This window comes from Morone saxatilis, unplaced genomic scaffold, assembly GCF_004916995.1.
Source record: "Morone saxatilis isolate NCDOM2014 unplaced genomic scaffold, NCSU_SB_2.0 Contig8, whole genome shotgun sequence".
Taxonomy (NCBI): domain Eukaryota; kingdom Metazoa; phylum Chordata; class Actinopteri; family Moronidae; genus Morone; species Morone saxatilis.
Window position 1 is genome coordinate 9,955,549 of NW_023340257.1, and position 23,479 is coordinate 9,979,027.

At 41.4% G+C, this 23,479-nt stretch overlaps 1 protein-coding gene across 2 annotated transcripts; it reads left to right on the plus strand.

The window, feature by feature from the left end:
• The first annotated feature begins 329 nt into the window (after positions 1 to 329).
• LOC118342067 lies at positions 330 to 9,936 on the plus strand. 2 transcript variants are annotated; one of them, XM_035680498.1, is made up of 5 exons: positions 330 to 762; positions 3,579 to 3,743; positions 5,714 to 5,980; positions 6,207 to 6,279; positions 9,702 to 9,936. In XM_035680498.1, exons 1-5 carry the CDS (start codon positions 597 to 599, stop codon positions 9,778 to 9,780), a joined length of 750 nt encoding a protein of 249 aa, XP_035536391.1. In that variant the 5' UTR covers positions 330 to 596; the 3' UTR covers positions 9,781 to 9,936. The 2 variants fall into 2 exon arrangements, with proteins under 2 accessions (XP_035536391.1, XP_035536390.1); XM_035680497.1 differs by having other exon boundaries at positions 333 to 762; positions 6,201 to 6,279.
• Positions 9,937 to 23,479: the final 13,543 nt, after the last annotated feature.

Below are 23,479 nucleotides of genomic sequence, written 5' to 3' on the forward strand. Positions count from 1 at the left end.
AGGAGGACACTGGCGCGGGAAGAACAGCTAACCCACCACACCGTTGTGAGATGCTCTCACCAGCTCCAGGGGTTAATTAAAAATCTATTCATCAAGTGGAAACAAAGGAAACAGGGAGAGAAGGGAATAATCTCCAGTGAAAGACACTGGCTTATTAATATGAATTTACACAGTAGAAAAAAGAAAAATACAAATTTTAACACACTTACCTATCTTAATAAAAGTCAAATTGATATTGAATTTCAGTTTGTCCTTTGAATGGATTTTGTTAGGATAAAAATGAAGCTTAAGCTGTGAGACCAAACTATTAATTCTTTATTACCCTGTACTATCTTCATTCTATTTCCATGTCCCTCTCTTTACCCCCCAACACAACGCTAACCCTTGTATCCCCTCCTCAACTCGCTCCATAATCTATTTATTCTTTCCATTTCTCTCTTCCTCCCTATCTCCCTCCGTGTTCCATTTCTCCATGTCATCCTCGCACGGTATATTTTTCTGCCTTTCTCGTTCCCTTTTATACCACTTACCCCCTTCTTCCCTCCATCTCTCCTTCTCCCGCGTTCCTTCGTCTGTTTCCATATCCCCCTTAGGTGATGCACAAGCAGAGTGCTGGGTCTGGATCAGAGCAGTTCTGTGATCTTGATGGGTTTTCGCCTCTGGGTTTGGACATGAATTCTGGTCACTCCGATACACCAGAACACACACACTGTGACTCACTGCGCACAAGGCAAACTTTCCCATATGATTCAGACCCAACAGGTAGGTTAAAGAAGAGAGGTATTTTTAGATGTGCGTGTATGTGTGCCTGAATTTTTATGCTTCTGTTTTATTGAGATTTCTTTCCTTTAAACTGGCTCATGTTTTCCTATAAACTACATCAGGAAGTGCCGTTGCTTTTTTTATGCTTCAAGAGATTAGATTGTGAAGATTACCTTTGTGTCCAACTTTTGCCTGGAGATACTTTCCAATTTGCAAGCGTTATTCATATCACAAAGGCCTCATAATAGGATTTAGAACAAATATGTAAAAATGTAGAGCTTACAAGAGAGATGAAAATGAGTTTTAAACCCAGAGGAGCGCTGGCTGCTTGGTGGAAAACGAGAGATGGGGGACAACACTGATAATTTACTACTGGTGGGTCCAAGGGGAGCTTTCCTGAGATGCCTTTTTATTTTCTGTGTGTATGTGTGCATGTCTTTGCCTGCACATGTTTCTAAGCCTGTGTGCTTCTTTTTACTTATGTTTAGTGCCTCCATTTTCTTAAACTGCTGGTGAACACAGGCACAAAAACAATCCATATTTCCTCACACAGACACATTCACAGACAACACAGCCTCCTTTTGTTCTTGTTTCTTTCCCAGCTGAAAGTGTAGATAATAATGCTTGTGTCCTTCACATGCACACAAAAGTTTGCTTTGACTTTACCTTTGAGAGGAAATGTTGAAAGGCATATGTTGTCAGTGCAATGTCATCTTTCTTATACTACCCCCCTGGAAACACATCATTTAATCAGTCATTACTGTCCAGAAAAATACTGGAAAATGCACTTTACAAGATACAAAAAGTCTAGCGCAGCACAACTTTGTATTTTCTTTTTGTATTTTAGTTATTCATGTTGTTATTAATTTACTTTTTATATATTTGATTATTACCCATCACTACCCTTTGCTGGTGAGAGAATGCATAGACATTTAATCCCATGGTTTTGTTTTTGTTCATCCTCCTCTTCTTTCCTTGCTCTTTTCACCTTGAACTACACCAGACAAATACTGCTGTAACAAGATGGTTTTAGAACTTCTGACGTTGACTGTGTCTGGGTGTTAAAAAACATTTTCTATTTTTTTCACACTAATGATTGGTAAACTGGCCATGTCTGTGAGGTGCTCAGACTGTCCAACAAGGCTGTACCTCCAAATTGCTTCAGGGTTAAAGTAATAACATTTGGATTGCAATAATTTATCTTGGTGCTCATTATACCTCGTACTCATGTCCAAGGATGTTGAATTACATGCATTTCAAACAGCGGTGACTGTTTTGATCGAGCACGGATTTCTAATTCATACTTTGTGTGTAAACTGCCACGGCCCGAAAGGATCTCATCAACCTTTTCCTTCATCGAGGCTTGTAGCCCAGATTTTCACTGTTTCGTTGACAAGCCCGCGTTAAATGAATGAGGTTGACCGTGAGAGACTCCCACAAGGGCACCACTACCCTCCTCGCACCATGCAGCCAGCCGCTCATCAAACCCCGCACTGTCTCTGCCACCATCGTTAAAGCTCCAAAGTTAATGAGAGAGAAAGGTTAGAGAGGAGGAATATCACCTTGACAACACTCTGCACTCATTTATGTCCCTCCATCCCTCCATCTGTCTCCTCTACTTTTTTTCCCCCAGCCAGGGCTAAGATCCAACAGGTTTTATATGTCTCCTGCTCTACCTTTCCACCTCTCTCTCCTTTCTTACTCCCTGTCACCCGGTCAGTCAGAAAATGAGGTTGTTAGTGTGCAGTTTCTGTCTCATGTGCATCCAGTCGAAGAGAAAAAAAAAAAAGAGAGAGAGAGAGAGAGACAGACAGATAGACAGACAGGCTGGACAGTATTCAAACCTCCAAAGACATAGAGAGGAGAGAGAGAGAGAGAGAGCGAGAAGAGATACAGACAGATGTATGGAGAAACTAGCAGTAAGATATGGTGAAAAGCAGACAAACAGGTAGACACTCAAGCAGCAAGGGAATCAAAGACCGGCAGAAAAATGGATAAAGAAACAGACAAAAGTCATTTTGAGAGAGAGTTCTTTTTTTTCACACCCTCTCAGTTTTCTTTGTGTGAGTTTGGAAGCTTGCTGTTTGACTCCTGTCTTCCTTTCCTCTTTTCATTTGCCGCAGATTTAGACTAGTTAGTAGATTCTCCATCCAGTCAATAGTATTAATTGATTGGCTAACCACTGGAGAGAGAGAAGAAAACAGCAGTAATTGCATTGCAGCTGTCAGGATTGGCTGAACAGGCTTGTTAAGCAAGATTGGTTTGGTACAGATGCTGCTGCTGAATGGACACGTGGATTATTGTATCAGATTTAATGGATATGTTGTGATTTGAAAATGTGACTTTTGCCACTCGTGTGGTTGACTCAAAAAAGAGGCTGACTGACAGCAATGCGTGAGGGTGAACCATGACCTAGTTTTACTTTTTAAATTGATAAACAGCCGTGGAAATGAATGACAATGTTCTATGATTCACACAGCAGCTTTCTGTCAGAGCCAAAAAAGTTATTCCATGCATTGGATCTACACGAAATCACACACTGTTGGAGTTAGATTGCAAAGCAAATGCATTGCTATTTCCATTTGTTAGCCATATGTCTAACTGATAGCAGTGGGACTGTCTTCGGATTTCATTTATCATGTATCCAGATATTCCAAATGTTTTTAGAGAATGTAAAGGGCAATAAAAGAACATGAAAGTGGATAGTGATGGGATGCTTTTTATACGTTCTGCTGTATACATTATTTTTTAAAACACATTTTACAGCTCAGATTTGATGTGTGGCCCCTCTCTTAATTTTTCTCTCACTCTTTTAGGGCCAGAGGGTTACGAGCCAAGCAGCAGCCTCAGTATCTGCACTGAGGAACACCTGGTTTTCAAAATGATGAAGGACAACCACACGCAGCCAACTGGAATTCAAATTCACTCAACCGAACCCACCAGGAGAGGAGAAATATCAGGAAATGAACTAGGAACATCTGGTAAGTGTATGTGTATGTGTGTGTGTGTATGTGTATTTGCACGCTTGTGTGTCTATCTGTGTGAACACTATCAAACTTGCTGAACTCTTACTTATTCTCTCATACACACAGAACTCTTATTTTATACACAATTAACACACCTCATTTCTGCATATAGCCTCACTTTCTTGGCACTGAGTATGCACGTTTCTTAAAGAGATTATACTGTATCACTCTCACAACACACACACACACCTACACACACAGGCACACACGTCATATACACGCGTACTGTGCACATGCTCAGGCAGGACTGGGAAACCATCCAGGAATATGTCCACTCATCACTTCCCTCGCTCAGACCCCAGAAACACTGCAGTAATCTGGTTATGCTGATACACACACGCACACATTGACGCACACAGACACAGACACCTGAGAGACAAGACAATAATCTCTTTTGAATTCACAGGATCCACTTCCTCTCTCCCTCCTCACTCGTTTTACTGTAAGCTACTGCATTTAAATCTGACCACTTCATCCCGCTGCTCTGTTCTTTCTGCACTGTCAAGCCATTTAGCACTGCTGTCTGTTGTTTTCTTCATCAATCTTGTCCACTCTTTGTCATGTGTTATTTCTCTCCTTACTCTATTTATTTGCAAATTTGCCCTCTAAGGTAAATAGTTTGAGGCACTGAGGCCCAAATTGTGCTCACTTGCCTTCAGGTATACTTGTACTTGAAAGGAGGTCCGCACTTGTAAAACCTCTTGAGAGCGCAAAACCTTTTCAAGATGTTTAATTATAGCATCAGAAGGACTCTCGAGTGCTCAACATTTTCAATATTTTTAATTCCACAAGGGAACCTAAGCACAGGCGTTTCGGCAAGTTGACTCACTCAGTGTGCCTCATTGTACTGTCTTGTCAGTGTGACGCTCCAGTGTGCTGTGTGACAGCACTCTGAGGAGGGCTTCTCGCCCAAACATCTGTGTTTTGGCTCCCTTGTGCCATTAATGAATGTCTTGAAATAGTTTTGTACTCCAGTGCATCTGAGAGTGGGGAACTCCTTTTCAAGTTCACAGCATTTGGTTTACCATTTTAGTTTTTTGCTGGCTTCATAGACCCTAGTTATAGCTGATGTTTTAATTAGTCATGGAAAAAGATACATATGTTACTGAATGCATCTTAATATGACTTACAGTGAATAATGAGCACATATAGCGCATGCAAAACGAGAATGATTTAAATCTGACTTTCTCCGGGAACTCTTGAAGGAGGTCATTTAGAGAGATCAGATTTTAATCTCACTCTCAATTTACACTGAATGCATTTTAAATTGGGCACAGAGCTTTATCAGTAACCAAAATCGAGATAAATGTCGTATCTGATTTGAAATGGAAGTGAATTGAGTCTACGGGTATGTGTGAGTGCACGCGTGTCAGCGGCACTCATTCCTCCCATGCTGCTCAGTTTGACAGTGCAGGTGGTTGTGAAGCACTAAGTGGAGGTTCTGTGCCAGCTGAAAGACAGAGCCAGGCGCTGAGGGGCGGGGAGGGGAGGGAGAGGTAAGGAGACAATGGAAGATTGAAAGAATGAAAGCCTTAACACTGGAGCTGGTTAGACAGCACGCAGCATGAGGAATCAGTGTGCCGCTCACACATGCACCCACGCCATCATAGCTTCTCAATGGGGGCCGCGATGTAATTTACAGTGAGCAGGTGGGGATGGATGTTCAATCTGATTCAATTTGATGTGGCTCGCAGTGGAGTGGGATGAGACACCACTCATTCCACTGACTGTTGTGATTGTTTCTCTGTCTCTCACCCTCTTTCCCTGAATCCCGAGCCGCATGCACCTCCCCTTTTTCCTGTCTTCTTCTGTCATCTCCTCTTATCTCTTTCTTCCTCATATCCATAATTACATCTATTCATCTATCCTTCTGTACATTTATCCTTCTTCCATCTCTATCATATCTCTCTTTCTTTCTTATTCAGGGTCAGGGTCTCACCTGCCTGGCAAGTCCACGCCAACTCTCTCTCGGGTTCCTGCTGCCTGCTTCCCGCTCCGTCCCACATTGGGCTCAGAATTGGGTCCAGCATTTCGTTCGTTGTCCCGAGCAGCCCAGGAGATCATGGAGATCTGTAGTGTGGACCAGATGGGCTGTGAGGACCCTGACCTGGACACTGAGACAACTGCACACACACTCCACAAACTGGAACAGGAACTCAGACTCATGGCTAAGGATGCAGACGTACACATAGGTACATTTATAAATCATGTATGCAAACACAGCATCATGGTATGGCCATCTCCGATCAACATATTACTCTGTATTTGATGTTTTATGTTAATGGTAGTAATAACCAAACAAGAGTGAATTAATGTTAATTCTAATCATATTTGATGAATTGTGAGTTATAGTGCTGCTAGTGGTTTTAAATTAAGGCCATAAGCATTAACTTATCTTAATATCTACCTCAGAAACAGGGAAACAGGCTTCAGAATTTGGTGCAGGACACAGTGGAAGACAAGAACAGCATGGAAATCATCACTTCACACGGTGAGTAACATGCAAACACAAAATACTGCCATCCAAAAATGAGCGTGTCTCACATTGTCTGCTGCCTGCTTGCTCTGAGCAGGTGGACAGATCAGCACTGTGTTGCTCCATGATAATTTGGTGACTTTATTTGGCGAAGACACGCCCATATTATCTTCTATAAAATGAAAAAAAAAGTTGTTATTCTCATTTTCAACCAGCTGAGGTTGTATTCCAATTACTCATAAATGCCAGCAAGAAAAAATAAAAATTAATGAGTGATTCTTACAAGCTCTGTAATCCACAGCAGTTAGTAGTCTACACTGAAGGCCATTCCTTTACTCTGGTGACTCTCTTTACAGGCATCTGAAGGCAGCAGGTGTCTGTTTCATCTGCAGTCTCTAATTGGGGTGATGTTGTCACTGTCAAAACACAATTACGCATGGTGGTTCCAATGGTTCAATTTTGTGCAACAAGAACCAGATAGTTTTAGAATAACCACAGAAACCTTCTACTGCAGAGTAAATCAACAGGTGTGTTGGAGACGGATGAAAACAACTCACACTGCTCCATTTAAAATTGTAGATCAATTAAAATGTCTCTCTCCACTGATAACATCTGATAACAACAGTAACATCAGGACTGTCCGGGTACAGCTAGACGTGGGACTGTGATGACCAACATAGATTAGATAGACATTGTTTTAGTTTACATTTTATATTGTGTATAACATTTATTTTTTATATTTATACTGGATTTAAAGGGGATGAAGGTGGTGTATATGTTTGGCTGTGATTATCACAACCTCTAATATGCTCACTTATAATGTATGGTAATCTTATCTCTCTGATCCCACCCTGTATCCGCCGGATTTATTAAAATAGAGCCCCCCATTTGTTATTGTTACAGAACCTGAAAAAGTTAGTATATCGAGTTCCACCCATTAGGACATTTGCATGTCCACTAGAACTTAAAGTTAGTGGCTGCAGCTTAGATAGTTGTTCACATTTCCATTCCAATTTGATATCCTGAAATGCAAATATGCTTTCTTTCCCCTGTGAGAATCTCAGTATAGTCTTGTAACTTCCTGTTTTCATACTGTTGTCTGTGTCTTTTCACCATGATCGGCATGTAATCCATTGCTTGCTCGCTCCCTACACTTCCCTACACTCCTCTACTATCCAGTGGTCACCATGGGGGGTAATCCCTCCTTTTTTGTGCTCTGTCAATCCCCCTCTCTGTCGGATATGTGGAGTGTGTAATGGATCGTTAGCCAGCAGAACGACTTTAGCTTTGACAGCATCTTGGGCATCAGGCCTTAATGTGCTTCTTAATGTGTGTGTGTGTATATGAGACAGAGAGAGAGTGTCAATGTGTTTTTCTTGTATTTCTTGAAACTGAGTGTGTGGGTGTGTGTGTCTGTGCGTTGTTGATCTTTCACGCGAGTGTGTGTAGTGGGCATAATCTGCGCTAGAGGCCTTGTGCTGAGCAGAGCACTGTGAATATCACATTGAGACGTGTAATAACCGGATTAACACATACTACACAAAGGGGTTCCAAAAACAGCTCCTTACAACCTTCAAACATGCACACACACACACACACACACACACACACACTCAGACATGCACACGTATACACTGATGCACTTAATCGTACTAGTTTGGCATAGCTTTACAGGTAGTGTCTTTTGTTATCTTCGTCATTACTGTCACATTTCGTCCAGTCAGGCACTTTTTGGTCAATGTGACAGTATTCAGTTCATACAAAAGTCAAAAGTATAAGGTCCTTGAGATAAGAGGAACTTAACCATGCAATTATTTGGATCACAGCTGTAACATTAGTTACAGCACTCACTGAAATCGAGAAATACAGACTTATTTTGGCAATGGATCCACCATTCTGTACCTGAGAACAAATGTTTAGACTGAAATGAAACCAAAAACAAAAGTATGTAACTTGTATGTATATTTAATTTTTCTCTCGAAATGCAGTTTGTATAGTAAGATTGTTAAAGTCTTACTCACATACTGCACCTTTAATATAGGTGTATACTGTACCGTCCACACAGGACCCTTCAGTTTAATGCCCCTCTCAGCCACCAGGTGCTCACAGAGGCACAGTTGTTACTTTAATAGATAGCTGTTCCTTTAGACGAAGTTGATGCAGTTGCATCATAGAGCGGATGCATGATTATGGAGTTGTGCTGTAGAGTGGTCTCTGCTGCCCACCATCAAACAGAATAACAGTATAATCAGATCAAACTCGAGCGGCTTTATAATTTAGTCTTGTATAAAACATTTAAAATACATAATATACATTTATTTTGGTGACTAATCCAGTAATAGGACATGTACGCTCTAAAGTACACCCACACAACACACAATTGAATACTGTGACAAAGTGTATTACGTGCAGGATGTGTACATCCATTGATGTCTTTGTCAGCTGACCTAGCCTGTGTTTACCTCATATCCAGACAACTATTCATCATCTATCTTTGCTCTGACTCAACTGCTTCCAGCTGCCTGTGCTTTCCTGTTGCCTCAGTGTATTGGCTGTCTTTGATCTAACCTTCAGTCAGTACGTAGGTGCACAGCAGTATCACATTAATATTTGGTAAATTGACATATTCTGAATATTCTGATGCACGCTTTATACAGTACAGGATTTGCCATAATAATAAGGAAGCTTTAAATTGTTTGCACTTTAAGTCTAACCAACAAAACCTGTTTGGACATCTAACCCTCTATTATATATTGAATGTATCACTCACTCATCAAATATCAGAGGAAAATTTGTGGATGCCTTGATGACATAAAAAGACAGGAGGTTTTCTAATAAAACTCAGGCCACCGAATCTGTTGGAGGATCACTACAGGCTGAGGCTGACACCAACAGAGCAACTCCTCTGGTATCCTGATTTGACACCAGCGTCATTGACATTGATATGCCGGCTGTCTTTATAGAATCCAAAGTTAATTTGGCCTTGTCATAGTTGAATGCAAACTGGGAGACGCTTCTCCTAAATTTCTCAATAAAAAAAGTATGCAGGCCCATTGGTGCAGTTAATTGTACCTCCTCAATGCCAGGGTTTTATTGGTCGGAGCCTTTTTACTTAAAATTTTCTACCTTTGTCTTCCTGTTCTTTAGAGGCAGAGACATTCCGCAAGTCTCAAACAACTTGGATTTGTAGGTGAATTCAATGCTGGATTCAGATTTGATAAAATCCTGTCAAACCGCGACCCTGGTGAAGCCCAATGCAGATGACACACAAACTTTCAGCTGCTGCGCACGTCTGAATATATCACTAATGTGTCTCCATGATTCGTCTGAAAGAAGTTCCAAAAGGCTTAGTGCATCTGTCCTTTAATCATAGGCTGGTATTTGAGTGCTGTGTGTGTAGGATGTTCTGACTTTGATTGGTGGATTTGGTCTTGCAGGGGCAGAGTCAGCGAGGAACAAAGGGATGAGGAGGCGGCTGCACAGAGAGACCAGCAGAGTGTCCTCTTACTACCCTGAGATACTCACATGCACGCACATAAACACACACGCTTGTTAAATAACAACAAATCAGAAGACATGCACGTGTAGATACATGTCTATGAGAGAGTAAAGCATGCAAAAACACATCATTTTAAATTGTGCTCACGTGATGTGAAGACCCCTAAGACTGAATCTTGTGCAGATAGATGAAAATAAAAATGTGTTGCTTTGAAAAAAAAAAAAACATTGCTGAATATTGATTAAATATTATTGTGATTAGAGTTATGGTTTGTCTCACTTTTTGTATTTGTCCATGTTTTTTGTGAACAATGTTTATGTTGTGTGTGCTGCGAGATACATGCTTGTCAAAGGTATGAAGCCAACGATGAGACAGTCAAAGGATGAGGACAGGAGGGGAGGGAAGATTAATAGTGAGTTAGCTTTAATTCTCAGCAGTAGTCTACTTTTGTGTTTGTCAGCGTGTGTACGTGAGTGTGTGTTAAATGACAGTCAGCCGCTGTGCCAATTCAACCTACAGGAGTTGAACGAACAACATTTTTCTCTGTGGTGATCAGTTTGTTTCTTAATAAGGTTAGGATGGCACTGGATCAGGTCAGATTGTCTACACACACACACACACATATTCACACACACGAAAGAGGCTGCTGCAGGTGATAAATTATGTTTGTTGGGAGGGAATAAGGAACCGTGCCAATGGCCGCTGCTGCCATCTGTGTGTGTGCAGGAGTGGGGGGAAGATAAACACCAGGCACTGGAACTGGTTTGTCTCTGTGGTGAATGTGTACATGTACTGTTGGTGTGTTTTTTTCTCAGTTGTGCTGTTTTGCATTACACCCCACAGCCAGTCTTAACGTATCATGGCTGCCACTGTCCTCAGATGAGTTTACAACCCACCATCCACCACTTTATCTCTGGCCAATGGGCATGTGAGGATCAAACAAGGACACGCAGGAGAAAATCACACCATTATTACACAACCAAACACACAGAGAGAAATTCACAGGTAGAATGGATGTCAAAGATGCCAACTTTGTGATTGCATTTAAGATTAAGGTTCATTTGTGCACTGCATGTGGTTATGTGTGTGAATATGAGTGTGAGCGCATTGGGCCCCCGCTCTTTACTTCAGTCACTGCGGAGGGATATAAGGGTATTTTATTTGTCCTGACGTTAATCGCTAGAAGCGGACAGCAAAAGCCCTGTAATCCAACAGCAATCACCACAAGACTGATTGATAGCACAGGGACAGGGAGAGATAGACAGAGAGACCAAGCGATAGACAAGGAGAGAGAGAGGTGAAAAGGTAGATCTTTGTTATTGTGTCCTTCACTGAGTTTATCACTTACTGTTTAGGAGAGGAAAATAACAGAGACATAAATCTGATGGATATCGAACCGCTAGGCCGGGTTTAAACAACTGTGAGATCTGCACGCGCTCTTTCTCTCTCCAGCTCTCATTCTTCCTCATTCTCTCTCTTACCCACATTCACACGCTCATGCATACAAACAGGGAAAGAGAACGGAAAAAGAGAGCTGACCTTTTTTTGATTTGGAGTCGTCTGTGATGTTGTTGATGCTGTCAGAAAGACAGTGAAACCGGAGGAGTTGACATTTAACTCGACTATATTAACTGACCCTTCTCAGGAACTGGAGTTCAGACTGGGTGTGTGCAAAAAAAAAATAAGCAGACGGATAAATACGCTCGGTTATAAACTAAGTTTTTGTTTTGTTCTCAGGTGAATTTTGTAAACTTTTTCCTTACAGTGAATTTTGAGAGAAATCTTGTACCTTTTTCATTTTAAACAACACAGCGGACATTGGTGGCAAATCTAATAGAAGAGTGCGGTTCCATTTTTCCCGTCTCTCTCTCCCCAAGAGTTGCTGTCATTTTTACCATATTAGTTATTTTGGTTTTCATGGGTTTTGGCATTTTCTTCCACAGCAAGGTACACGGTGGAAACATTTTGTTCTGCCTCTGGCTGCCTGTCCACTTTTTCTGATGAAAACCCATTCGATTTCTCACCCAGAATGCCCTGAAAGGACTCCCTTGTTCACAGAGTCTCACAAGTCACCTACAGTGAGCTGCAAAGGACAGCAGCTGCATCCATGTGTGACAACTTGATCCCACAAATAACCTGAAAGGGGTAAAATGGAACAAAGGGTTACACCTAATGTAGAAAAGAGTTGTTTTCCCTACTTGTTCTTCACTTTTTAGCCTCAGTCCTGGGAATCCTATGTTAATATTTTACTGCACATACTTGTACTCTTCTGTCCTTTATATGTTATGTGTATTCTGTAGCATCCCTGTCACTAAACTACTACTAAAGGGTTTTGCCAAATAGGTTTTGGATTAAACATTTACACTTTCTAATAAAGTGATTCCGATAAGGGAAGTGAGGTTTAGGCAACTGCTTTGATTTGCCTAAATGTGACCATAAAGCGTTTATCGTGCTTTAGTTGCCACAAATTAATATTGAATAAACTGTTTATGTATTAAAGTTTCCTTATCATTGTCAGGCAGGTGAGTGTGAGGCAGCGGAAGGACCCAAATGCAGATGGTCCAGGCAGTTAGGCAGACAGAAACTACAATGATCTGACAACCTACTGGGTAAAAAGGGGTTGGTATATGTACTGCAGGGCTCATCAGGTGCAGCTCGGGAGATGGGCGGGGAAGCTCAGGCAACTACAGAGCAGATGAGGGAATTGGGAACTGGTGTGGAGATGGCTGGGTCAGTCAGTTGATGGGGAAAGGAGGAAAGGTCATCCGGTGGATGGAAGGAGAATGGCAATGGTTTGTGGTAGTGGGAATGTACGTAGTAGTAGAAATAAGTAGTATACAAACTTAAGTCTTGTGATATTTTACACATGTCATGTCATGAGCAGCATGCTGTTAGGAGTGGTATGGAAAATTGAGGACCACACCAGCATCTAAATGGACCAAACCAAGTGCTGTTTGCAGGTAAGTTTACAAGCTTTCTAATGAGGTTCAGTAGGGGTACAAAACCTGAAGTGAATGTAAATATTTTAACCAGCCACTCCTGGTAATAGACTACCATTGTTTTTTTTTTTTTAAACTGGTGAGTAAAGCAAATCTATCAGCCACATTCTTATTTTATTAGCATTGGGCTTGTGATAATATTGTGGCCTGGCTGCAACTGAGAAGCCAATTAGCTAACTAGCTTGAATTAGCAATGAACTTTTCCTCTGTGAATGTGTGTTTGGACACTCATTAAACAAAATAATGGGAAAAAAAAAATATTACTTTTAATTTTCTCACAGGAAGTTATGTACCAAATATTAATGCTGTTGTGAAACGCCCAGATCTATCTTTGAGCATTTAAAATAAGAAAAGCATGATGTTACGAGAATCAAAATGGCAGAGAATACTACATTTACTACAGTGTTACTGTATAGATGATCACCAGTTCTGGTTATATGTCTGTATGTTCCTGCATGGTACAGAAACTGTTGACCTTGACAACACAACAAGATTGAAGCATACACCATCAGTCCTTTCATATTTTACCTGCGCGCCTCTTCAAGTGCTATCTACACGGTTGTATGAATGACTGGCTTTTTTTTTCGTCTATGGTTGTCAGGTTGGAGGCATATTTGCCGTGGATGTGCCATCTAATCATGTCCCATGTTGTCTATTGGAGCCCTGCTGCCTCATTACAGGAGAAGGAGAATACGTGTCTGTCATCTGTGAAACATAAAAAGCCTCATAGCTACTTAGTTTGTGCGGGCTGCCGTATGCGTCTACCCTATTATTCCATGGCTCTGTATAGATGTTGCTACAAAGTGTAACTCTGGTGTGGAATGCCTTTGGCAAATGGTGAAAGATAATAATGGGATATCTTGTTTGCGCATGTATGAAGGCCACATATGTCCTTATAAAAAAAATACTCTGCGAGCATGAGCTCAGTTATCTTGCTGTTTAGATGGATAGATACATTAAATTGTCTCAAGCCAGCTATACCGTTTTATTACACCAGAGCCCAAAGGATTCCATATTTCTCTTATTTTAATAAACACAAATCCCTGTTTTGTGGACATATAGTACTATTATGTGTCACTGACTACGGCGTAGTCACACGTTGCAGCCCACCCAGCTTCACCTAAGCTGTGGCTGGATATTACTTTCAAGGTTACAGCCCCGACGATACTCAAATGACCCATACGCTGGAGATGGAAGTACAGTATGCCCCGGAAAGAATGTTCGGGCGGAGAAAGTTATAATGGAGGGGAGGAGAGAGGGAGATGAAGTGAGAAAATATAAAGAACAGAGAGGTTGAGGAGGTGGAGGATAGAAATTAAAGAAAGGTGAACGAAGGACATGAAAGAAATGGGGTGGCACTAGGAGGGAGAACGCTATCTAGTTTGATAAGGAAATGTATTTTCCGCCCTCCCTTTGCAGGTCTACATTTCTCTCCCTCCCTCATTCTGTCTGTCTCCACCTCTTCCTTTTCCTCTTATACTTCTTGCATCATTCCTCTTTCAACCATTTCGTCCTTACTCCACCCTTTTATAGTCCTTCCTTTCTCCTTCACGCCTTTTTCGTCTTCCCCTCCTTGCCAACAGTCCCTTCCTAATTCCATCTCTCCTTTCCTCATGTCTTCTTCCATTGCTGTGCTTTTGTCTTTCCACCTCTCCATTCCTTTCTACTTTTAATCTTTTCATTTGTCCCCTGCTCCCTCCTGTTCGGTGGCAAGTCCCGGTCCCCTGGCTGAGCCACCGGGATCCGCTGACAAATCGATACATCACTGTAATTGATTCTGTCGGGGCTCAAAGTGTTTAATGAGAGCCCCCCCTCCTCTACCCTCGTCCTCCCTCTCCTCCCTTTTGCACGTGGGCTTTGGCGCAGGCCAGTTTAATGGTTAATGGAGCGGAGGCATCCAAGTGCAGCAAAGTGCTGCAGGTGGTGGGTGAGGGAAAAGGGGCAGGATTGCGAGCCAGGTGAAGGGGTTTGGGGTGGAAGGAAGGCAAGTTTGGGGTGTTGAGGGTTAATCAGAGCAGTTCCCAAGGTGATGGACTGGTCCAGCTGGTTAATTAGGACAAGTAAAGGCTAGATGTAAAATGTCTGGCCTTGGGAGAAAAGAATGTGCCAGGTAGGAAGTAAGAGTGTGTTCAAGTGTGTGCGTGCTCATATGAGCTTTTAGTTGCTCACAGCTTCTGTTTGACGGTGTGACTGTGGTAACCTGTTGGTTTTGGTTTCACCAATTACTGCACAGTCTGTTCTATATTTGACCCACACCTGCAGTGCATCACCAGAGGCACACACCCACACACAGACGGCAGGGATTACATTAAAGCAAGAGTGAAGCGTAAAAGAGAGGCAGCAGCAGAATAAAAAAAAATGTGGGGGGAAATAGGAGGCAAAATTAGAAAAAACAAAAAGCGGAGGCAGTCGAGATTAAAAGACAAATCTGTTTTCCAGCGGAAAGGTCAGAGAGCGGGCGTTAGAAGAGGGAGAGATAGAGGGTGATATAGTGTGTTTGCACGCTTGTTTTCGTGTGTGTACGTGGTGGGGATGGGGAATCTTATGGACAGTGAATCATTAATATCAGCAGCCTGTAAGACACTAATGAATAACACGGGAATATATCAGCTCATCGTTTGCTTCTCTCCTCTCCTCTTCACACTCTACTCTCTCTCTCCCCCCCCCTCCCCTGTCTCTCTCTCTCTCTGCACTAGATATTTGTTCCTTCCAGCTTTAATGAGAAACACCTGTTAGAGCTCCTCGTTAGACATCCCTTGTTCAGGTCCCATTAGACTTGTAGTCGTCCTCTGTACAGTGTGAAATCTTTGGTTCAATTATGAAAATATGCACTTTTGAGGGTGGCATCTTGCAATTTTAAGACTACAGTAGGTGGAGGTTTTTGATTTGTCATATTGTTATTGTTTACCATTTAGTGGATGGACAGAACATGTTTTGTCCACGCCGAAGAAGCACGAGCATATTGCGTTGAGCGTGATTTTGCAGTTCAGGAAATTTTATTCACATACATTGTTGTTTACATATGATTAATCCCATCTGGATTACGATGTTAATTTTTCCAACCCAACCCAGGAATAATTACAGCTGCAATTCCTTAATGTTTTTTTAACTTGCTGGTCCTAGTGTAATTGAAATCCTCTCCGGAGCAACATCCTTGACTTAGTAAAAGTAAAAACTTGAAGCCATCAGTAGATCTTTTGAGCTTTGTGTTTTTTGGGCCTATATTTGTTTAGATCTGGGCAAATTGGCATCATTAAAGGTATGCTGAAATAGCTATTAGCAAGGCACAGGACAATATGACAATTTCATGTCACGATTATTATCCTGTCATTCACGTTATTATCCAAATATTCAGTGTAAACCAGGGCACGAGGATTTTGGCATGATTGAAAAAAATGCAGAATTCCCCATGGTAAAAAAAACAAAACAGGAAATCAATATAGGACTGTACAGTAGAAAGGTCACTCGTGAGGATATTCCTGATTAACCCAATTTACGATTCTCGATAATGAAAATTCACCGCAATGAAGTGAAAGAGTTATTTTTTTTATAACATGCAACATATAATAATAAATAAATGGTCCCATCCCTCATATTAGCAGTCCTCGTTTACAATGTACTCATGGATGTGCAGACAACTATCTCTGGAGTTGCTGAAGAAAGCTTAAAAATTTGCAGATTTATGGTTTATTCGTAGTGTGACGTGGGAGATAATCGTAGCTTCATACTCGTCACTAAACTCCACCTGGGCACATCCCTGCAACTTGACCAAGTTTGTGATGTTTGCCTTAACTTGAAAACCACTGAGTTTGCAGCTATAACAATTAATTCCTCTGAGACTTTTGGAAAGTTTTTGGCTTTGTCGTGCATCCTGTCCATGTCCATGACAGCCCTTATCTTGTAATTGACAATGACTTAAATTACTGAGGAGCACAGTGACCATTTCATCCTGTAATGTTAATCCCGTTAGAATGGGGCTTTATTCACATGTTGTGTCCTCTTTGCTGGCTTTCTACATGTTAGCCCTGGTGAATCATACTTTCAAGAATCAACTGGGTTTATTCAGAGCTGGAGGGCATGTGTGGAGCTCCACTGCAGAGGTTGGAACATAACGACCGTGTGGTTAGTGAGGAAAGCATTAAGCTACCTGTTGATGGGCAGAAAAGTGTCGGCAGGCTGCTTGTTAAACCACAAGGTTTTGTATTCTATTTCTACACATATTGAACACAGAATATTAAATGTGCTTCACGCCCAGCGCCGTGTATATGCATGGAAGTGTACGTCATTGAGTGTATGAGATACAGAGGGTACAGTATGTGTGAGTGAGTACTATAATGTTCCATTTGCACAGATAGGGATCCTGCTCCTAAGCCAATGGGGTTCATTAAGTTCCTCATGATGATGATGAATGTTGGCCTATATAACACATGAACAAATGCAGCAGCATGATACTAAACTGGATCCACTTCTCCTTTTTCATGTCTCTTCATTTCTGCATTTCTCTGCCCCCCACACACACACACACCCCCGTCACACTTTCCATCATTTGTCTCTTTCTGTCTCTCTTCCCTTCATCATATAAACACTCAACCTTCTCCTATCCGTTCTCATTATCCGGCTCTTGTTCGTGGCCTCTTTAAATGTGTTCATTTCACCGCCTTTATCAAGGTTTCTCTCACGTTGCTCTTTTTTCTCTTTCTGACTGTCTGACGCTTTCTGTCCTCACACACACCTAGTCTGCCTCGTAAAGTCTGGCCTCTTGTGTGTGAGACTGCCAATGAGGTGATTAATGGCTTGTTTGTTTGTCTGTGTGACTATACCCATACCCCTCATCCTAATTAAAGATATTTCTGCTGATTTGGCTGGGCCCCACCCGTGTAGCGCTGTTTAGACAGCTGATTCTTACAATACAGTTCTTGCTGAGTGCTGTTAAGCCGATGCTCTACAGTAGTTTGATGAATCTCTCTAAACTTACTTTTTGATGGGGATGGGATGATTATTTTTGTGAAGTGAGGACATACCTGGGGTATTAACAAAGTGCCCTGTGAGTGTGTTTGTGTGTAAGTCCTAACTTTTTGGGTAATTTTTTTTCTTTTGTACTGTACACAGACTGGGGGAACTCAAGAAACTCAACAGAAATGAAGACAGTTGACCAATGTGCCAGACAGACAAGTTTGAACTCATCTACATGTGTACATTGGAAGATCTAAGATATATATATCTGTACATGGAAATATATTGTAGATAGTTGCCTCATTCTCAGTGCTTCTTTTAAAAAAACACTACACAGCATTAATTTAATTTTTGAATTTTTTGCTATGTGTGCAGTTTTATAAAAAGCTTAGAAAGCTTCGATCTCCATATCAAATCCACAGTGAGCTGACGGAAATGTTTTTTCCCCCCCTAAACCCTTTTTAAACCAATTATCATGCAGCTGGGATCCGTCCCAGTACGTACTGGGTAAGAGGCACAGTGCACACAGGAAACACTGCAATATTTGTGGATATGGGATTACCAGAAAATTTGAGTGGCAGAGGCCTTTTATAGTATTTACCTTCTCTGAGAAGAGCTCTTATTTGATGTGTCATCATATTATGTTGTCTTTTATCATATTTTAGTAAAATGTCTGTCTGTTTGCTGCTGTTAGTGCAAACTGAACACTCCTTTCATGTTGTCATACTATATTCAGCATACTGTACACACACTGTTGTCATTGAGCACCATTTACGTCTAGAGTCAAAGTTAAGGGCCAATACAGAAAGTAAGGAGGGTGTAAAGGCAAGTGTGTCTGACTTTCTAGTTGGAGACCAGAGGCACAATATAGTAAATCATATCGTGTTTATGTTCAAATACTGTGACATGATTCACAATTAGTGGAAATGATCTTTGTTTCGCATCACAATTTTCACAGATTTATTTATTTATTTTAAATCATGATGATGTTTTGATGGGTCTGTACCAAACAAACAGCTTACTTGTGGAGAACAAGATGTGTAGGCCAGAGCATCTCTGCAGCACTACAGTACTTTATTAAAATGTTGTTTTGTCAGACATTTTACCTTTTTATCAAAAATACTGCAGCTTCTGCGATTTGCATATTGCACCCTAGTAATGACCCTAACCCCTCCCCCTTTCACTCCCAGTATCACTGTTGTCAGTGAAAGTGTGAAGAAGTGTGCTTTGTTGCACCTTTAACATCACCTCACGGTAGCTTCCTGTTTCCTGCTTACACTCGTACATCACTGCGGCATGGTGAGAAGTTGAACGACTGGAGGTCAGCAAAAACAACTTCAGGAGGTGTTAAGTTGTGTTGCGTATAATGCCGATATCAAAACAAAGGAAAGTCATGTATAATTATATGCTCCTTTTAACTCTATGCTCACTTAAGTTTGAACTTGAATGCATTCTGGGGTTTTGCAGAATTTTCATACAGCCAGGCCCTCTCTCTCTCTGCTTACATACAAACACTCAAAGGCATTCAGATCTCTGGGTAATTTACATTTTCCTGTTTACTTAACCTTAACCTTAACATGAAAAACATGCAAACACCTAACAGAAAAGCCCCAGCCAGCCTGTTTGCTTGCAGGGAACCGTGCTAACCACTGATCCACCATGCCAAAACACAACAGTGAGAATGCACCTGAAGGCACTTATACAGCTGCAAGTTGAACAGAAGACGACTGTGTTTTTCCGGCTCCCTGACGGAATTCTAGTTAAACATAAAAAGACTTTTCACCCCATGTGTGAAAGCATCTATACGAGCCGCCGTTATGCCCATGTGGGACAACCGCGCGAAAATACAGTTTGTGTGTCTGCGAGAGCTCGTATACAACTGTGTTTGGCGCAGTGCTGTGTTAAGGCTAAACACACTTAAGGCTAAGCAATCAGCGAGTAAAGTTTCCTCGCCGCTGACATTAAAGCTCCACATAAAAGCTTAAGCTGCTTTTATCCTTCTAAGGAAGAAAGGGAGAATGTCAGCACATAATTAAATTAGATGAAAGGAGGGGAATTAGAGGCTTCCTCCTCTTTAAACACAAACGACTTAATCAGAACCTTGGGCTAAATGAGAGACAGACGGCTACATGATCATGGGGAGGATAAACATCCCTCTCCTTGCCTCCATCCTTTTTGCTGTCTTACTTTTCTTCAAGTCTTTATTATCTCTCTAACCTGCTGTATATCTCTCGCCGTATGTCTGTCCGACTCTCTGGATCTTTCTTTCTCTCACACCTTTGTCCCCCCCCCCATCCATATGTTTGTACAACCTGTGAACATTAGCTCTCATTCATTAAAAATTATGCACAAGCATCCTGTTGTCCACCTTCCCTTTTCTACATCCCGCTGACACCACTCTCCCCTCACCTAACCACATTCTCTCCCTTTGGGGAAAAAAAAAAAGTTTGTGACCTTGAACGCAACACCAGCAGCATACAGAGTTTCAAGTGTTAGAAGCTGTTGAGCCCTGAAGCCCTTATTGATTCGGAATATGAATCCCATCATACCTGACAATGATCTGTTTCATCATGTACACCCTCAGAGAATGGCAGTTTATTTTTATATGATCCTCATAAACACTGGTTTGAAGGAGGGCATGATGCAAGGGAATGCATTAGAGGAAAAAAACCTCCTGAGATCGTGTTTGTTCGATTGAACTCTTTAATGTCAGAGAAGGGTTTCATTCTGAAATGAGATGCAACATAGCATCAAACTGTCACTAATAGATGCTAATGATGACTTCATTATTTATTGGAGGAAAGTTTTCAGATTTAAGGATGTGATGTGTCTGTAAATACTGACATGGTTTTATTTAATCAAATTTGATGTTTTGTTGTGGGTATAGGTGTGTGTGTGTGTATGTATATATATATATATATATATCTAAAGTTCACAAAGATACAAAGGTTTATAATTAATACACATACTTGCTTGAATACTTGGGATCTGTAGAACAGAAAAGAATATGTAGAAAAGTGAAGAGAAAATACCAAGTTCTGTCATTTCCAATTTCTTCAAAAGGACAGTTTTATGTCACTCTCAGTGGTATCAATCCTCTCATCTAACTCTTGACATGAAAGCAAATAAGCATATTTCCCAAAATATTGAACTGTTCCCTTTAAAGAAATTGGACATGACAGACGTTTGTATTGTAGTAAAAGTTTGTAGACGTTTTTCCATTTTTCTACATGTTCTGTTCCTTACAAGGAACAATCCCAGGTATACGCACATCAATACAGATATTTCCCAATGCTTATTAACGATACTCACACTGTTTTCTGCTTTAGGTTTTCTGCCACTAGAGTACTGTAAATATATACCCCTGGAAACATTGGCTACATTTAATTTAGCCCACGGAGGTGAAAAAACAAAAAGAAACTTCAGGGTTGAAGCTATTTATCTGTTTATTCCTCTGGTGGATAACAAAGAGCAGGAGGTGCAGCGAAGAGGAGGGTGATAGAAAGAGCAAGATGGACTTTGGGAGAAAGTGAGTTACAACGGAAATACAGTCAGATAAGAGAAGCAGGATGCAGATATCATAGAGTGAGCAGGGTGACACTGTGATAGGGACTGTGGCTTTTGTTTTCCAGGATTTTATCATTTTGCGACTCAGTTTCCATTCATTTGCGACGGGAATTGATTGTCTTCCTGCTTTTTCCCCCTCTGTTTTTTGCTGTTTCCCTGATTACATCCCTAAGTAAGGAGGGTGGGTGATGACACACAAAGGGGAAAAAAAAACATCACACAAACTACAGAAAGGGAGAGGGAGACAGTTGTTTTCAAGTTGAACTTGTATGATAAAAGCACTGAAGTGCAGTTGTCCCGCTGACTTCACCACACACACACCACACCGCAGAAAAACGTGTGTTTCTGTTTGTGTGTGTGTGTGTGACAGAACATATTTGTGTGTATGTGTTTTTGTGTGCATGCTTTGTTTCCTTGTGTATGTGTGTATTTCAATATGAAAGCCTGTTGTCCCACCAACTTCACTACAGACCTGAGGGAAGCCATGAGACTGCTAATTAGCAGCACAGAGGGAAGCAGCCCCAGCGACCAATCAGATCTGCTTTTGAAACCAGTTCCCCCTGAGACACCATGGAAACGGGGCGACTGAGTAACGAAGGCGATGAGTTATGATGTCATCTATTTAGGGGTCTAGCGTTACTGTAATTTTGATCTAAAAGGAGATGAAAGAAAGATTTTTTTCTGTCTTCAAATGCGAACACTTGCGAACACACACGTTTTTTTTTCCTGACAGTTCTTGGCTCTTCGGGTCCCTGCAGTCGTCTCATTTGCCCATTTAGTGTTTTCAAAGGGGTTTTCAAGTTTGTGCTCAGATAGACAGGTTCATTCAGAGTGCATGAATTGTTGTTTTTCTCCACAGACATCTAGCATAGATAGCAGCAGACAAATGCATGCAATGGTGTGTGTATTTGAAGTATACTCATGCACTGTATGCCTGCCTACCTTGCTTGTTCTAAAAGAAGGAGAGTAGGTTGGAGGTTAGAGTTCTTGATATAAATTTACAAGGCAATTAACTGCACAACCCAATTGGGGGATTAGAGCAGGAAGAGACATAGTGGTGCATCTCCCTCGTAGGGACGATAAAATAATACTAAACAAAATATTGCAGTGATTGAAACTGATTGAATGAGTGAGGACTGGGAGGACAGGCAAAGACGGAAAGATAATGTCGCAGTGAAATCCGACATTGAATGAGTGGTCCTGTGCGTGAGGAGTAAGGGTATAGATCATTTCTGAACACAGGATTGGTAGCGCATCTTCGATGTGCTCTCTATCTATTATTCATCCGCTCATCCATCCATCCCCCACCACATTTACAAAGGTCAAACTGTATGCACACACATTAATGCATCGCTGAATACTTTGTGTGTTCAAAACGGTGTGCTCCGCAGGCTTCAGAGTCAAAATTGGCATGCTGTTGCAAACGGCAGACAGAACGGAGAAATAATGTTGCAGCTATAGCATGGCTAGCAGGCTAATGGCTAACATTCCACAAATTGTCATTACCCTCAATTTCCTGCAAGATCACTGCTAGCCACGCAGCCCCACTCCTGTGGACTGGTTGCACAACAGACATTTTGATTGGAGCCGGAAAAACACAGCTGGACTTAATAACACTAACGACGGCTCAGTTCCATTAAGTGTTACAGTGACAGTGACAGTGAACGCACGACAGCAGGACTTCCCCTTAGTGAACCCCAACCTCAATATGTTCAATTAGCTTGAACTCTATTAAAGCAAACGGAGTAGGAACAGCCTCTTTTACATCAGATGACAAGGTGAGACACAGGGATCTCATGTGATGGTGATTCATAGGTCATCAGTGTTCTTAAAGAAATATTCAGACAATTTGGAAAATAACGCTTCACTTTCTTGCTGAGAGTTAGAGGATAAGGCTTATTGTCCTTTTATACATTTCTGTTTGTTTACAGGTTAAACCAACAAGAGAAAAAAATTAATTCACAAGCTTTAGAGGTGCTGGACAGGGCCAGGTTAGCCGTTTTTCTCCTGCTTCCACTCTTTATGCTAAGCTAATCACCTCCCAGCTCTAGATCGATAGCTAATGCACAGATGTGAGAGCGATGCTGATCTTCTCATCTAACTCGGCAAGGAAGCAAATACGTGTTTTTGCTGCAAAGCTGTCATATTTGTAATCTATGAAATAAAAATTTGTACTTCACTTAACACTCATGTTCCT

What these genes read in the sequence shown, in the direction of transcription:
- LOC118342067 (XM_035680497.1), top strand. Translation starts at nt 597, where the DNA reads ATGCACAAGCAGAGTGCTGGGTCTGGATCAGAGCAGTTCTGTGATCTT. An exon ending in GGATGCAGACGTACACATAG is followed by an intron (nt 5,981 to 6,200) that starts GTACATTTATAA and finishes TATCTACCTCAG; the next exon opens with AAACAGGGAAACAGGCTTCA. An exon ending in GGAAATCATCACTTCACACG is followed by an intron (nt 6,280 to 9,701) that starts GTGAGTAACATG and finishes TTGGTCTTGCAG; the next exon opens with GGGCAGAGTCAGCGAGGAAC.